Source organism: Lissotriton helveticus, chromosome 1_1, assembly GCF_964261635.1.
Source record: "Lissotriton helveticus chromosome 1_1, aLisHel1.1, whole genome shotgun sequence".
NCBI lineage: Eukaryota > Metazoa > Chordata > Amphibia > Caudata > Salamandridae > Lissotriton > Lissotriton helveticus.
Window position 1 is genome coordinate 1900168652 of NC_136057.1, and position 17384 is coordinate 1900186035.

Below are 17384 nucleotides of genomic sequence, written 5' to 3' on the forward strand. Positions count from 1 at the left end.
GACACTCCTCTGCTCTGCTGCCTAGAGCCCTCACCCATGCTTGCATTTTGACTACCAACAAGAATCTCCTCACACTCACCAACAAGAGAATCAATTCGATCAAGAATACAGTTAGAAGCGGCATGGCTGGGCGTTTTTCTAGCTTTCCTCCCCTTTCGATGTTTGGATGGGTTAACAGACTCCAACCCTCCCCCTTCCATCGACTTTTGCTTGCCCATGCCCGTAATACTCCTCACTTGCTAGTGTTTCAAAGTGTCATAAAATAACAATTGTCCCAGTTAGTCCCGAATAGTAAGATAGTCAGTATTCGGGACCCGGTATGTACCAAAGGAATCCTCAGCAGACAGACTCTACCTTTTCCAAGTAGACGATCCCCCGGTTCAGTTAGATGTTCCTACAATGTAAATATGGGGATTTTCGGGGGGTGGCCCTGCCCGGCCCCTGACGGCCATAGACGGCCCGCCCTTTGCCTGAGCTTAGCCCGAGGCCGCCCCCGCGCGTCCCGCGTTGCGAGGCTCCCCTCCGATTTTAAGCGCCTCCGGGCGCGGACTAGGCGTAGGCGGCTTTCTGCCGCTTGGGCTGCTGGGACCTGTAATCCCCCCCCTCTCTGCGGCCGCGCCAGATACCAGGAGGCTTGCGGCGGAAGAGGGAGACCGGCCCCGGGAGCAGGAAGCAGGGAACTGCGGTGTTTCTAGTGCCCGGTAAGTTCTTCCCCAAATAATGCAGGCAAGACAGGAGCGACGAGAGACCTTTAAATCAATTTTGTACATACTTGCACCTCGCATTGGCCCGACAGACCGGCTCTCCTTGCCAGTCCACTAAATATTTTCACCAGTCTGCCCATTGTCCCCAGACACTTAACAGACATTTCTACAGTTTATGCTACTTTTATATAGCCCTAGGCAACATGGGATTCTCTGCTGCCCACAACAGTTTCTGGATCTTGGGGCTGGATATGTTTAGCATGAACAGGTTACAAAGTATGCTTCTTCCACAGCAGTGAACTTGCATGGTAGCTACAATTCATGCAGGTAACGGAGAGAATTTCGTCGTTTTCTGAACTTTGTTCTACTTCGGACATTGTTTTCATATTTGAGCATTGCAATTTAAAGACTATCCTCACCGTCATCCTCTGGTTCAGGCAACATCTGAACATTCTCTGGCACTAGGCAATATAGCAGGGTTGTATCCTTGCGGATAGCCACATACCTACTAACCCTATTACCAGGCATGTACACACAAAAGAGTCTTCCCATTGTTTCTATTCTGACTGACTAAAAAAGCTGAATGGATTGAAATTATTTATATTGATAAGCACACCAGACTATCACATGTATATGAACTTAGATGTCACTTTCGGGAACATTTTACCATCACAAAATACCAGTGAATACAGACACTAACTGGTAACATTAATCCAGCCACCTCCAGGTGGCACTTTTTCCCCCATCACACTCAGACTATTAACATTATTCCTATCCACTAACAGCAGTTTTGCTGCATCCGCTTGTCAATCTCCACTTAATAATGCGTGTTGTCAAACAATTTATTTCTGGTAGTTCGGGTGTGATGCCCAGCACTTACATTTCAGGTTAGGATTCTCTGTTTTTCTTTCAATGATGGGCACAATTCTGGTTCTCTCCCACTCCAATATCTTAAACAAATTTCGTCCAATATCACACCCAAAACCATCAACAGTCTGGCAGAAAAGCCCTTCCTTCAGAAATGCTATGATCAGATGCAACTAACTAAAATTGCCTGCATTGTGCACAGCGTTACACAGTCTTCTTGGAAAAATCTACCTCTTCAATACAACCTGCCTCATACAAGTTATATCTTCAGCCACACGCACAGCATAACCTGTGCTGCGTAGGCAGCATAACTACCAACATGCAGCTCACACATTTACTTGACAATTTACAATTCCAGTTGCATTTATATCAGGTCTTGTGCCCTACACACAGTAGAACTTACAAAGCACACAGTCACCACCTTATGACATTCTTCAGACAATGCTTCGACTTTGTGATAATGTCCTCGCGCCTCACACAGCAGTCTTGAAGCAATGTAAGCAGCTGGCTGAGAAAATAGTCAATGATTGTATGCCATAGGTGGTCAAAGTGCTCAAATCCAGCATAGCTAATTGTTGCACTAAGTTGGCCCATTCAAATAACTTACTCCATAAGGCATCAGAGTTACAGCACCCTCTTCCACTAAAGCAGCTGGTATAGCTTCAGACACACAATTGTGGAGGTCTCTTCAGATATAACTGTGTGGTTGGAAACTCGCCACCCACCCCAAAGCTATCCGAGGATGCACCTCCATCCGCCTGCACCCATCACACATCTATCCCAGTCTGTGCTTCTATTAGCCTGCACCCATCCAACACTTTTCCCAGTCAACACTTCCATCTGCTTACACCCACCTCTTACTCCTTATCCTAACACATTGAGCACCTACACTTCAACCCACAGCCGGCCCTCTACCAACCCCCCCCCCCGCCACTCCTTCAAATCAAGCCTGGCTCCCACCTATCCATAAGGAAGCATCCCAAGAACCTAGCAACCCCTTATTACCCCATCCAGATATCACTCGAGGTCCCCCCTCTCAGCAGGTTACCGCCCCTCATCTCCTACCCTTGAGCCAACACTCAGACTTGGTAGCACGTTTGGATAAGTTATCTCTCCAAGTGAACCTACTTATCAATGAATTCCATGAACTGATAGCCCGCTCACCCGACCATCGGCCCTTGCTTAGGCCTATTAGTTCCCTAGGAAAGCAGCAGACAGTCCCCATCTCTGCATTTATCGGCCTCGACAAGCACGCCTCGATCCCTATCTCTAATACTCTACCCCTCCCCAACGCCCTCTTCCGCCCTAGAAGAACGAGGGTGGAACTTGCAGCCAGTGAGATTGAGGATCTACTCCTCTCCTGTTCGATCACTCTAGATACTGACAAGGTCCCTATGGCCCAAATTCAATCCATTCTAGCCAACCCAAATACGGAACACTCTAACAACCACAGTCATAAATAGAGACAATCTCAAGCAACATCACGCAGCCCCCTACATCACACACACCTATGCGGTTGAAATGTGCACTACTCAATTGTAGATAAGCAAAAAAACATGTCACAGAGATATTCAACTTCATCGAAAACAATGTGCTAGATATCATATTCCTCATGGAAACCTGGCTAAATCCATCCTCCACCCCTATATTAGACTTCCTAGTACCTCCTAGTAATGACATAATCCGTCTAGACAGAACCACGAAACAGGGCAGGGGATTAGCCTGTATATACAGGAACACACTATTGGTCTTTCACATGGAGACTTCCACCTCATTCATAGCCGAATACCTGTGCCTCAACATCTTTAGTAACCACCTCCCAATATGCAAACTAAATAGCTACTACCACTCTCCTGGCAATATCTTACTATTTATCGAACAACAAATGGAAATTATCTTCTCCAATAATGATCACTATCCCAAATCTACCTCGGTGACTTCAACCTTCACTGGTCTAACCAGAATGACCAAGCGGTGATCTGTCTTAACGCTTTCCTAGCAGAGATGGACCACATTTAATTCTGTGACTGGCCAACTTACAACAAAGGATAAATTCTGGACCTCCTTATTTCAAAATGTAATACCATCACATTGGTAGACTTTACTCCCTGTGATTGGTCCGACCACTACAACATATTCTTCCTTATCAATTGGGAGGTGATACCAAAAAAGATCCAACCCAAGAAAATTAAACAGTAGAAGAGGGACCTCAGGAATATTAACACGGATTGTCTAGCTACTGACTGTAAAAATGCCCTGTTTCCCCAAGACGACCTGACGGATGTTCATGATCTCACGGACTTCTACAACTCAACTATCTCTGATATCATGGACTCAAAAGCACCGATCTAACTAACAAATATCGCCTCCAAATTCTCCTAACCATGTTTCAACGACAACCTAAACTTGGATCGCCGCCACATAAGAGCAGCTGAAAGTCTATGGAGATCAAAACCATCCGCACATCACTTAAAAGCCCTTAGATCAGTTAGGAGCTCCTACATTAAAAAAATCAAGATGTCTAAGGCGGACTATTACAGATCCCAGCTTAGACAAGCCTCTAATCATTCCAAAAACATTTTGAAATTATCGAACAGCAATTAGTGATAGCTTCCAATCACATCGACTCAGCAGACAAGTCTCCTTTTTGCGCTGATCTGGCTATCTTCTTTACAGAGAAAACTAAATCCGTCAGCTTTGACTTCGAAGCAAATAGGGACCTACTTTCATCACTTGAGGGGACGGTCCAGCCTTTCCTCTCAGTGAATCAAAAGCTGCTCAGTATTAGCACTAAGAACAGGGCCACATAGAACTCCTTCTCGCCCCTCAGTGAAGATGACATCTACAAAACCCAGCTTAGCATTAACCCTTCCAATCACTTTAGCGACCCACTGCCACCCGCTGTCTTCAAAGAAATCACGGAGGCCCTCATCCCCCTCTGGACTTTTTAATGCCTCTTTAACTCAAGGCAAGTTCCCCGAATGTCTAAAAGTAGCCCAGTTCTCACCTATTCTAAAAAAAACTGAAGCAGACAGTTCTGATCTCAACAACTTCCGCCCCATCTCCAACATCCCTACTCTGGCTAAGCTACTAGAAAAATGCACCTAATCGAAACTTTGCACGCACATCAAGACTTTTAATCTCCTGGATCAATACCAATCTGGCTTTAGGAGTGGTCACAGTACTGAATCGGCACTCATCCACATCATTGAGAATATCTTACACATGCTAGACCATAACGAATCCTGCCTCTTAATCCTCCTTGATCTCTCTTCTGCATTTGACACGGTTAATCACGACAACCTTCTAGCTATTCTGGAACACAGGATGGGCCTCTCCGGCTTTGTCCTGCAATGGTTCTCTTCCTTCCTTCACAATAGATCCCAAAGAGTTAAGGTGAATCATACCTTATCCCATCCGTCTGCAGTTTCCATGGGGGTACCGCAAGGCTCTGCCCTTTCTCCTATACTCTTTAATCTGTTCCCTTGAACCACTAGCGAATTATCTATCATCAAATGAAAATCCTTTCTCATATGTATGTGGATGACACGCAACTTTATCTGAAAATCAATTCTTCTGAAGACTTCATCTCACTCAAATCATCCTTGACGATCATCCAAAACTGGCTAACTGAAAACCATCTCCTGCTGAACACCACCGAAACAGAATTCCTTCTCATCTCCCCTCCTAAGCGTACGCTCAAGATTGACCTCTGGATAAAACACCTCACTCCCTTCAACTGCTCCCCAGTTATCATCGACTAGCAAAATCTCTTGGAATCACCCTGGACTCACACCTGAACATGAAGAAAAATATTACTATGATGTGCCAGGGTGAGAATCACCAAATAAGGATTCTTAGAAACCTCAAACCATTCCTCCCTGAATAGGACTTCAAGCAAATGGTACAAGCACTTGTACTTCCTAGGCTAGACTATGAAAGTGCAACGCTCTGAGGCCTCCCCAAATATACCTTAGCCCCGCTCAGGGATTCACTGAATGTCACTGCTAGACTGATCACTGACACTAAAAGAAATTAGCACATTTCCCCAGCCTTAAGATCTCTAAAGTGGTTACCCTATAAAGCAGGAATACAGTTAAAGATTGTTTGTCTGACGCACAAAGCCCTTCACTTCAAATCACCTGGATACCTGGCTCAAAAACACGAATTATCATGTAGTAGCAGACCTTCAAGAAGTGCTATTTCATTGCTACTCAAACCGCAGACTTTTCGCAAAAATAAAACGATACTCAGAGCCTTCTAGGGCGTGGCACCCAAGATCTGGAACTCTCTCCCACTGGAAATTCGCAGAATCCCCTGCACGGCGGTGTTCAAACAGGAAGTAAAAACAATCCTAATAAACAAATGCCTGCCTTAATTGGATCATGGCTTGTCTGTTCTCGAAATGTCCGGGTTTTTTTTTGGTCTGTATTTTGCTCATCAACTGTAATGTCTATGATTCTCTGCCTTATCTATTAAGTAACGTTTTGCCTTACCTTATTAAGTTATATTCTGCTGGCATGTATGTACAATTTTATTAGCTCAACATGTTAGCCTCTCCTACCTCAATGTTCCCCTACTTTGTTCCCCCTTCCCCTACTGTGAAGCGCTCTGATACCCTTCCGGGTCTTGTTCGCACTATACAAAACTTTTTAAATAAATAAACACATATGATGTGTGTGCCTCCACCAGCCTCCACCCTTGGCTTCTCAGTCTGTTGGTCTCCCTGGCTGCATCTCTGCCAGACCAAAACTCTTTGCCCATACTTCTTCCTTGTCGCACCGCTCTCTGCCCGTACCTCAGATTACTTGTAGCTTTCAATCCCTTTCTAGTACCTCGGATTACTTGTAGCTTTCCATCCCTTTCTATACAAGCCTACTCTATTGAGGCTTAAACACTGGCAAAGCCAATAGATCAAATTTATAAATGCATAATCACACCAGTCCTAATGGCTTTGCCAATGGTGGTTTAATTAATGATGATACGCATTTGTTAGCAGTGTAGAACGTTTTCTGCATAACTGTCAAGGATAGCTGAAGATTATCTGTAACAAACACACATCACATGCTATCGTAAGCCTCTAGTAGTGGATATCTTGCCCCCATGTACTTTGTTCCATTACTTTGTCCTTCTGCTATGCAGCAACAGAGCTCTCCCTACTTATTTGCCTGGCACAGATGCTTTGAGGTATGGGGCTTGGGACAAGTAGGGCAGTAGGAACAAGGTGGAGGTGCATGGAAACAAGTGGTATGTGGGGAATGGAGTCATGCCAAGGAAAGTGACAAATGAAAAAATCTGAAGATCGTACCAGACCACAAACAGCAACTTCCCACCCATCCCTTCTATGTGTTCCACCAAGCTTTGCACTTCTGCCCCACCAATGCTTACATCGCCCTCATCTGCCTTACATGGCATTAAAAAATTAAAAGGTACCTTTGATAGCCAACAGTGGGATATGCCAAATAATAGGATCCCTCACTGAAAAAAGTTAAGGAGGGATCCCCTTAACCCCTTCGTTGCGGCGGCAATTCCGCCGCAGTGCTAGGGGGTGGGGGGGCCGCACGCGTTCCCATGCTCGTGACAGAACTGCTGCGTCACGAGCCTCGGGTGCGCTGTGCTGATGACGATGCGGTTCCGTCACGGCCCCGCCCGCTCATCAGAACGTCCAGCGCAGGCACGGAAACCGCTCCGTCATCAGCACAGCGCGTCCGTGGCTGGTGACGGAGCGGTTCCGTCACCAGCATGGGAGGGGTTAAAGAGTCAATGAATCATTTGACCCTGCTTGATTGTTTTTTATCTGATGGATTAAATTTTATGTATGTTTTAACTAGGGAAGCAATTTTTATTCTTTATGCTGATTTGCACTAGGGATGTATATATATGATGTATATATATGTGTGTTGTATGTTTTTTTAAATTGTATGAATTTGCCCGCCTTTTATGATTTTAATTAATCGAATAAAGTGTTTTGATGATGATGATGAGTCAGTGAATCATGCCACCTCTCAGATATACAAAGACTCTGGACTAACTAATCAGGGGCCACTGAAGAGTGGAGGCTTCAATGAACTGAGGGAGCATACATTATGGCAGCGTACTGAGCACTTACGCTCTTAGATGACAGAGCAAAGGCACACAAAAGAAAATAGGTTTTCTGGCAGCTGAAATAAAGATGCACAGCTGTTTTTTGTGTGCTTTCAGATCCGTATCCTAATAGAACTACCTTTTTTAGGTCTTGCCTACAGACAACTTTAGATATCTACAGTGGAAAGACATTGCATCATCCCTATACTCAGAGTGGACTTCAGGTGTGCCCATGTCAACCACTGGCTTTTTATGTACTGCCTCCATCAGCTATTAATATTATTATTATTATATTTGGGTTTGTAAAGCGCACAGATACCCTAGGGTTTCCCGGCGCTGGCAGAGAAAAAGAAGCAGAGAAGACAAAAGAGGGGGGGGGAAGGATTAGGCGGAGAACAACCAAGTTTTCACACCTTTCCTGAATTTGAGATGACATGTTTCAAAACGCAAAGGGATGGGAAGGGTGTTCCAGAGTGATGGGGCCAGGTAAGAGAAAGAACGGCCACCAACTCTAGTGCGTTTGAACCGGGGAACTGAAAAGGTACCTAGGGAGGAAGATCTAAGAGTGCGTGATGGGCAGTATGGCTGAACCAAGGTGGAAAGGTAGGGGGGGGGGGAATTGCCAATTTTAATCTTATGCATATAACATAAGGCTTTGAATTTAGCCCTAAATTCTATACGCAACCAATGTAGGCTGCGCAGAGAGGCGGTGGCCGAGGCAGTTCTGGGCAAGTTGCATAGTAAACGGGCAGCCATATTTTGCACCACTTGCAGTTTACGTGTCACCTCCTTACAGGCACCTAAGAGGAGTACGTTGCCGTAATCCAGTCTGGATGTCACTAGGGCCTGCACCACTGTTCTTTGAGTGTCAAGAGGAAGCATCCATGTGATTGTCCTCAGCCACCTGATGATGTTTGTACAGGTGGCTGAGACTTTCACCACATGTTGCCTCATGGACAGTTGGTCATCAAAGGTGACCCCAAGATTGCGGGCTGTGGTAGATGGAATAGGCACGGGACCCATTTGCTGCAGCCAGTGCTGTGGACCCCAGAGAGTGGTATCAGGGCCAAACAGAAGGAGCTCGGTCTTATCGCCGTTGAGCTTCAGTCTGTTGGTCTGCATCCAGTTGGCGATGTTAGTTAGCCCAGTGCGAAGAGATGAGGTGGGGGAATGTTTATTAGAGGAAAGAGAAAAAATGATTTGGGTATCGTCAGCATACGAAAAAATGGATAGACCAGATTGCTCTGCAAGAGAGGCAAGGGGGCTGACGTAAAGATTAAAGAAAAGGGGACTAAGAATGGAACCTTGGGGCAGTCCGTGGGGGGAGGAGTGGGCCAGGGAGGAAGAAGTGGGGGAAAAGACCTGAAAGGTGCGTGCTGAAAGAAAACTGGCGATCCAGGCAAGGGCTGAGCCGCGAATGCCCGCCGACTTTAGGGTGGAGAGAAGGATGTCATGGGAGACGGTGTCGAATGCGGCGCTCAAATCCAGTAGGATGAGCGCCACCGTCTCCCCTCTGTCCACCTACTGTCTAATAGTCTCCGTGACTCCTAAGAGGGTGGGTTCCGTGGAGAATCCTGCCCTGAAGCCAGACTGGGAAGGGTGAAGGAAATTAGTGGCTTCAATATGAGAGGTGAGGCAGAGGTTGATGTGTTTTTCTAACACTTTGGCAAAGCAGGGGAGCAGGGATATGGGTCTAAAGTTGGCGGGGTTGTTAATATCCGCATTGACCTTTTTCAGGAGGGGACCCACCATAGCGTGCTTCCAAGCTGTTGGTACAGTTGCTTCCGAAAGAGAGGCATTCAAAAGGGCTAAAATAGGAAGAAGTGAGGGAATGGCTAAGGTACTGAGGATTTGAGGAGGCATCGCATCCAGTGGGGAGCCGGACTTGATCCCGGCCAGAAGTTTCAGAAAGTGTGCAGAGGAAATAGGATCCCATTTATCAATTAAGGGATAAGGGGACAAGGTAGTAACCTGGGAGAGAGATATATCGGAATCTTCTTGCTGGAGGGGGCTGTATTGGACCTGTGGAGAGGCATTAAAGCCAGCATAGATATGGTCTATTTTCTCCGTGAAGAAATTGGCAAGTGCGTTGCTTTGAGTATTATCCAGATAGGGGGCTTTAGGCGCGCATGACTGTCCAGAGAGCTCTTGAACTGCTCTGAATAGGGCCTTTGGGCGGTTTTGGGCTAATAATATGGAAGTGTTAACATAGTTAGCCCTGGCTGATTTGCATAGTGAGTGGTATTTGCGAAGTTCCGTCTTGTACTTTTCCTTATCAGAGAGGGAGTAATTGGATCTCCAGATGCGCTCCAATTTTTTGCACATGGACGTAGCACATTTTAACTGCTCATTAAACCAGGGGGTGGGGGGGTGGGTAAAGGTATGTTTACCTTTACGGACTGGAAGACAGGTATCAATGGCAGAAGACAGCCAGGTATGGATTAGACTTTCATCTTTAGTAGTGATGATATTGGGGAGGGAAGGTAATGTCTTAGCAAGCTGGCCGTTAAGTTGTGAAAGATTGAGTTTTTTCCAGTTCCTACTGGGTCTAGAAGTCTGAGCATTAGAAGATGGGTGAGGGATAGCACTAGTCTTAATGTGGAATTCTACTATGTGGTGATCTGACCAAGTGATGGGTCTAGAAGGGAGGCAGGTAATTGTGTCAAGATTGGAGAAGACGGGGTCAAGTAAATTACCTGCCTTGTGAGTGGGACCAGAATTATGTAAATGTAAGTTGAGGGCAGCTAGATCTTGAAGAAGGTGAGTGCTAATGGGGCACAGCATATTGTTAAAATGTATGTTCAGATCACCAAGTAAAATGAAATTCGGAGATTCCATCAGCAGAGGAGCTATGTTGTCCGAAAGAGTAGTTGCCCATCCACCAGCTGCACCCGGCGGACGGTAGAGTAGGACACCTGACAGGGTGTAGTTAGGGTTCAGTAAAAGTTTGAAGCAGCATGCTTTGCAATGTGGGATGTCTAAATCCTCCCATTTACATGCGTAGATCCTTTTATAAATGATGGCAATGCCACCTCCCTCCTTGCCAGGTCTGTTGCGACCCACGTAGGTGTAATTATCAGGGAGGGCTGTCGCAATATCAGGTCCGGAACAGTTGTTCAGCCAGGTCTCCGTAAGAAACAGGGCAGAAGGACTGTCGGAAACAAGGAGGTCAAATATGTCCCTCTTGTGCTTAGGCAAGGACCTGCAGTTCAGGCTCAGGAAGTTAAGATCAAGGGAAGGATGGACTGGGGGAGGTATACCCTGTCGAAAGGACGAGCTCCAAAAGGTAGAATTAGAAATACAGGTAATCGATGGTTCAGAGATCAGGGCCAGTGTGCATGCTTGACAAGATGTAGGAGCATCCATCCCCGTAAGCGAGGACATATATTATTGGGAGGGGGGCGGAGGTTCCATAGTGTAGAGCTGGAATAGATGAGCCTGGAAGTTATCAGCTCAGGAGCAGGGGGGGTGGCCCCTGGTCCCGTTAGGTCGCGGACGGGCGCAGACGGGCTTAACTTAGGCGCAACTTCGGCGCGAAGTCGGCGCCCCCGCTGCGCCCGTCCGCTGCGCCTCCGCCACTCCCCCATATTAAATAGTCCCACCATAGAGGGCGGCTAGTCCAATCACCTGCACCGTAGCACTAAGGGCGCAAGTGCCGCTTCCAGGGACTCGCCGCTCTAACGGCACAAAAGCCGAGGCGGATCGAGTCAGAGCGGGGAAAGAGGTGCACACACAATGGTATTTGCCAAATCTATTAATCAGATTTAAAATCACAGAAATATACAATTAAAATTTCTTCCTGGGAGCGAAGTTTAGCGTGGCAGCCTGCGCTGCTTCTGAAGTCTCTAGGTGTGCAAGGTCACGATCACGTGACTTAAATAGCCAATAGGAGGCCACGAGGCGAGGGCGGCTAGTCCAATCACCTGCACCGTAGCACTAAGGGCGCAAGTGCCGCTTCCTGGGACTCGCCGCTCTAACGGCACAAAAGCCGAGGCGGATCGAGTCAGAGCGGGGAAAGAGGTGCACACACAATGGTATTTGCCAAATCTATTAACCAGATTTAAAATCACAGAAATATACAATTAAAATTTCTTCCTGGGAGCGAAGTTTAGCGTGGCAGCCTGCGCTGCTTCTGAAGTCTCTACTTGAGACATTGTCAGTCACTTCTAAGATTAGATCATAGGCTACTGACTGTATCACCAATGTACTGACTGTTTTTATACGCCCTTTTGTCTTTTATGGAGCGGTTGCAGTACAGTGCATGAGGGACTATTTTATTTCCTTGCCTCTCGCTGCTTCTTGCCCACCCACTCTTTTTTATGTGTGACTCAAGGCTGTAAACCGGTGCTCCCCTGCCCCTGCCATCACAGCCACTACTCTCTTTCCCACCTACCCCCGCTTGTCCAGTGCTCTCACTCCTTCAGTTTCTTGCTGCCTTCTCTATCCCACTTCCTGTTGCTTCCCTGTGCCTATTCATATTGGGATTGTATGTCGTAATTGCAATAGCAGAAGTATCTTCTGAATATATTGTTACCTAAATAGCTTTCAAAAATAAAGCTTGAGTTTAGACGGGTACGCCCAGACGTGGCTCCCATGCTCTCCATGCCACTGGAGTCATGCTATCCTGGCTGATGAGGACAGAGAGCCCGCAACCAGTCCTAGGATGCTTGTTTCCAGTCCAGGGAGGACCTGGCCTGGCAGTTCGGGCTGGACTGTTCCCATTGGGCGCAGGGTCAAGACTGATTTGCAAATGGCTGGGTCCAAACTGGAATGGCATGGTGAGCAAAAAAACGATGGATTTAGGCCCAGATCTCTGTACTGGGGTGAATGTAAGACATTGTTCTACATTCTGTGCATCAATTGTTCTCTTTGCATTTTTCCATTATTTACTCCAATTGGGGGATAGTTCCGTAAACAATATTTAGGAGACAGTATTTTTGTCAGAGGATATTCAGGTCACAATATTCTTGTACTATAGTTGCTTTGTCAATGCTTCTATAACTGAGGAGCAAACTTTCGCAAAGCTAATAGCAGCAGTCAGCAACCTTGAAACGGAATTCATTTTAAATAACTATCACAAAATACATTGAAAGGTGTCCATCCAGGTACACACGTGCCCTACATGGGCAGACTTCTTGGAATTACTTTTTGTTATACTTTGTGAAAAAAAAGTACTAATATGGCCACCCACTCATGCACACACCTGGGCAGATTGCTTTCAATATTGTTTTTGCCATTACGCATCAAAAGCTGTGGCAAAGCCAATAACTACACTGCTGCATATTAACCCCTTCAGTGCTAATGACAAGGGTAACTCGTCATGTAGGGCCCATTGATTTCAATGGAAAGTCAATGGACCTACATGCACACCCCTTAGCAGCCAAGTGCCAAGACAAGTTGGCTCTGCCTCACCTTGTATCAATAACGGTAGCAGAAATGGCTCGAAAATAAAAACATTGTTTTAAAACCATCATACTAAATGTCTTCTTACTTTTTTGCTGCCGTTAGGTGAGCCATGCTTTTTCTTAGCAGATTTTTTCTTCTTCAGCTTAGTCTCCGACATTTCTTTAATGAACTGTTGTAAAAGTCTGAAAAGAGAATTCAAAAATGTTTTTTCAATCACAAAAAAAATTAGTGTTAATTCACAAACAACGTCTACACATTCATTAAAAGATAATGACAGTTGGCTCTGGCTTACAATAACATGTAGCTTCCAGAAAATGCAGTCCGGGCAATGTTGCTGTCCATAGGGGCGTGTATGAATTGAGTTGAAGGACTGGATCAAGTTACTGAAGTCTGTGATTTGGATGGGGTAGAACTGTGTTAGTGCATCCCGCTCACTATAAGAGCTATACTGTCAACATGGGGCAAGAAGAACAGTGCTTTAACAAAGCTTTTAGTAGTTGAGGTCTTTCTTCAGATTCTGAAGCTTTACTCCTCCTTCCTGTAACACATGGTCACTCACCTCTCCCTCTTCCTGGCTTGCTCTGCTTTCTGGCAGCGGTGTGAAGATAGGAAATCTTTTTATATAGTTTTCAAAGGTTCTTACTGTATGGTGTATACCACTCTAGCAAAAGCCAGGGGAGGTTTAGCGGGTTGAGTCGTGCGATCCACGTCTCTGTATTAAGCTGAATGGACACGGAGGCTGAGAGTGGGCCAGCTGTAGCTGTCTGCCTCGTACTGGGGAAAACGTTGTTATTTCTGTGATTTAATGATTAAGGTGCAAAGGAATTTTAGTTTGGCACGAGGAAGGTTTTCTACAGCATGCCAAATCTCACTAGAAGAGTTTTGGTTGCTATGGAAACGCCCTTGAAACAGGAACTGCTCCCACTAGTGTTGCCGTTGGGGCAGACTATGGACCATGGAATGTGCATTTAAAATGCCGTACCATATGGCAAAATAGAAAATTGACCAAGAAGTAATATTTTTGACAAAAAATGACACGTAGGCAATGGTTCAAGAGGCAGAGGCTGCAATGTTGAATGAGCCATCTACAAGAAACAGCTGATTGCCTGTGCAAATGAGGAAGATCAGAAAGCTGGGGCAAAACGAAAATATGTTCAAGTGTACATGCACACCTGTGCATGTACACCTGTGCCATGTGGCACACAGACATGCCCTAAGGGCATGTATGTGTGTCACATGGCACACAAGCCAGTAACAGGGGTGAAACAGGGTGTCAAAGTGACACCCTGTCCCCCTTGTAAATTCGGTAATTTTACCGATTCGGTAATTACCGAATCGGTATTTGCTATTGAATCCTCTGGGCTTCAAGGCCCATAGGAATCAATGGCAAATACTGATTCGGTAATTACCGAATCTTACCGATTCGGTATTTTTACCGAATGTTTTACCTACATAGCAATTACCGAATAGTAAATACCGAATCGGTAAAATTCGGTATTTACCATTCGGTAATTTGCTATTACCTACATCTAGGGCCAGATGTAGGTAGGATTGATTTACCACTTCTTAAATACCGAATTTTACCGATTCGGTATTTAAGAAGTGGTAAATATGAAGGGGGGAGATGTAGGTATTTCCAGATGTGGAAATACCGAATCGTTAAGATTCGGTATTTACCGAATCTGGAAATACCGAATCGGTATTTCCTATTGATTCCTATGGGCTGTGAAGCCCATAGGAATCAATGGGCAATACCGATTCTGTAATTACAGAATCGGTAAATACCGATTTTAGCAAGGGTGCAAGGGGTGTCACTTTGACACCCTCTGGCACCCCAAAAATAGGCATGTGCGCCATGTGGCACACAGACATGCCCTAAGGGCATGTCTGTCTGTCACATGGCTAGGTGTGCATGCACACATGTGCATGCACACCTGAATACGGTATTTTAACACCCAATTGGATTGGGTGTTAAAATACCGAATTTGTAGGGCCTTTGGGACTCTGAAGAGTCCCACCTACATATGGATTTACAGAATCGGTATATTTACCGATTCGGTAAATATACCGATTCTGTAAATTCTGAACCACCTACATCTCAAAAGCCAAATACCGGTCGGTAACGGCCGAATTCGGCCGTTACCGACCGGTATTTGGCTACCTACATCTGGCCCCTAGGCCTAGATCTGGAAAATTTTCTACAGCAGTACCTCAGCGAGTCGGTAGAGGGCGCCGAGCGACTATGTAGGGACAGGACATCTTCCACCGGCTGTGACATTGACAGAGTCCATACAAGGCCTCCTTGGACTGGGGCCAAGGAGTCATGGCAACAAGGATCTATGTTGCAGTTAGGACAACATCAACAGGACCTGAATCAGTCCAACGGGAATCACGTTTTTGAATTTGCATCGAAGCACGTATAAATAAATTATGCGATCGCAGTGACTGTGATGTTGTTCGGTTGCATCTTTGATGGATAAGTAAAAGTAGCCTTGCCATTGGGCTGGGAACTACCAATAAGAACCAAGAATATAGAATTTAAACCAATTAGCAAACTGGGAACATATAGCATTTCTGAACACTGATGAAGGCATCATGCCGAAACGCGTCTGAAAGAGAATTGCTTGGCAATAAACCTGTTACCCCGTGAGTGCTTCACACTATGTGTGGCTGAGCTGGAATATTAGATTGTGAGTTCCTGCCCTCGCAAATGATAGCACCTACCCTAGGCGTTCAGCAGCAGGTAAATTAGAATTGCTTTATTGTACAGTTAATTAAAACTCACAATATTAAAACTTCCAACGTTAAAATCAGCAGCAGTTGGGACTTTGGAGCTGTTTATATATATATATATATATATATATATATATATATATATATATATATATATATATATATATATATATATATATACACATATACACACACACACACACACACACACACAAACACACACACACACACACACATATACACTGTATAATAAAATATTACCAAGAAAGGTACATGTAAACGTTCACAACATCGGTCATGTACCAAAGATGTGACAACAGCGAGCTGGCAAACAGCCACATGGTACCGCAAAAAAGAGTAGAGGGAGTGGAAGATATCACATACCCCAGAAAAATAAAAGCAATGGGACATTAAACAACACTACCAACTGATTGGTTGCAATCAGGCGGCTGAGTGATAAGTGAAAAGGGAAACAGAAGGTGAAAAACAACCCCGCTAGAATGGAAAAATGAAGGCCACTATTTGGGACTGTAAAAAGAGCAAGTTGAACAAAGGCCGTCACAGGGAAGGCATAGTCAAATAACAATTGTCAATCTTAAAGAACATCAGACAGAAAAAGGACCTAGCTGAAGCAGCGAATAAAAGAGTAAATAGTCGTGGAAGACCAAATGCCACAAGTGCAGGTCCAAAACCAAAAGAACTGAAATAACAGTGGCAGTACATACAGCATAACAAGTGTGGAGGCCATATAAGAAATCTCTTTATAGGAGATAGGACCCAAAAAAAGGCTGGAAGGTATAATCTAAACACACCAAGAAACCTTTAGTAAAAGAGAGAGAAAAATCCACAAGCAAGAATAAATCTCCAGTTTCCACGGGAAAACCTGTGCCCAGTCAACAATTCCTATGACGTCATTAGTGATGATCCTAACATCTCCCAAGATTGTTATTTTCCATACTCATTAGTTCAAGGGATAACAAACCCCAATGGGTTGGAACCTTATCCACGCTAGTGAGAAGTGAAGGAAACTCTCTGGACAATAATCCAAAATGATTCCCAAACCTCCTTACGAACCAAACCCAAGGGAGGGTGGTCAAGGAACACATGTTCGAGAAGAAACGTAATATGAAAAACAGCCATAACCCCTTTGAGGGGTATGTTTGTTATGTTATGTTATTTAAATTTATATCTAGGCGCAACAGCTACCCGCAAGGGTTTCCCGGCGCCCAGCGGAGGCAACAACAGAATAGTAAAGAAGAGCTTACTGATTAAGAGTACGAAGAGACAGCGGAAGAGCATTCCATAGCACAGGGCCCAAATATGAAAAGGAACAACCACCCATGCGGGCTAGTCGGATCCCGGGCACCTGAAATTTAACCTGAGTAGTAAATCGGAGCGTGCGAGAAGGTAAGTAAAGATGGACTAAATTTTGCACATACATAGGAGCAGTGCCGTGCTTAATTCTGAACATATAGTTCAGAACTTTAAACTTGATCCGATTCTCAATTCTCAACCAATGAAGATCTCTCAAAGAAGCAGAAGTAGAGGCAGTTCTCGGAGTCCAACAGAGCAATCTGGCCGCTGAGTTTT

The 17384-nt window shown here is 45.2% G+C and overlaps 1 protein-coding gene across 7 annotated transcripts in view; it reads right to left on the minus strand.

Moving 5' to 3' along the window:
• Window positions 1-17384, minus strand: part of SWT1 (SWT1 RNA endoribonuclease homolog) — a 1000634-nt gene that overhangs the window by 879334 nt on the left and 103916 nt on the right. For 6 of the 7 annotated variants that reach the window (XM_078642786.1, XM_078642831.1, XM_078642776.1 and 3 more), the window contains one exon: window positions 13147-13243. In XM_078642786.1, the coding sequence (XP_078498912.1) occupies window positions 13147-13218 (72 nt within the window). In that variant the 5' untranslated portion in view covers window positions 13219-13243. Of the gene's footprint in view, window positions 1-13146; window positions 13244-13620; window positions 13640-17384 lie in introns of those variants that run through there. The other variant, XM_078642822.1, reaches the window with a different exon arrangement.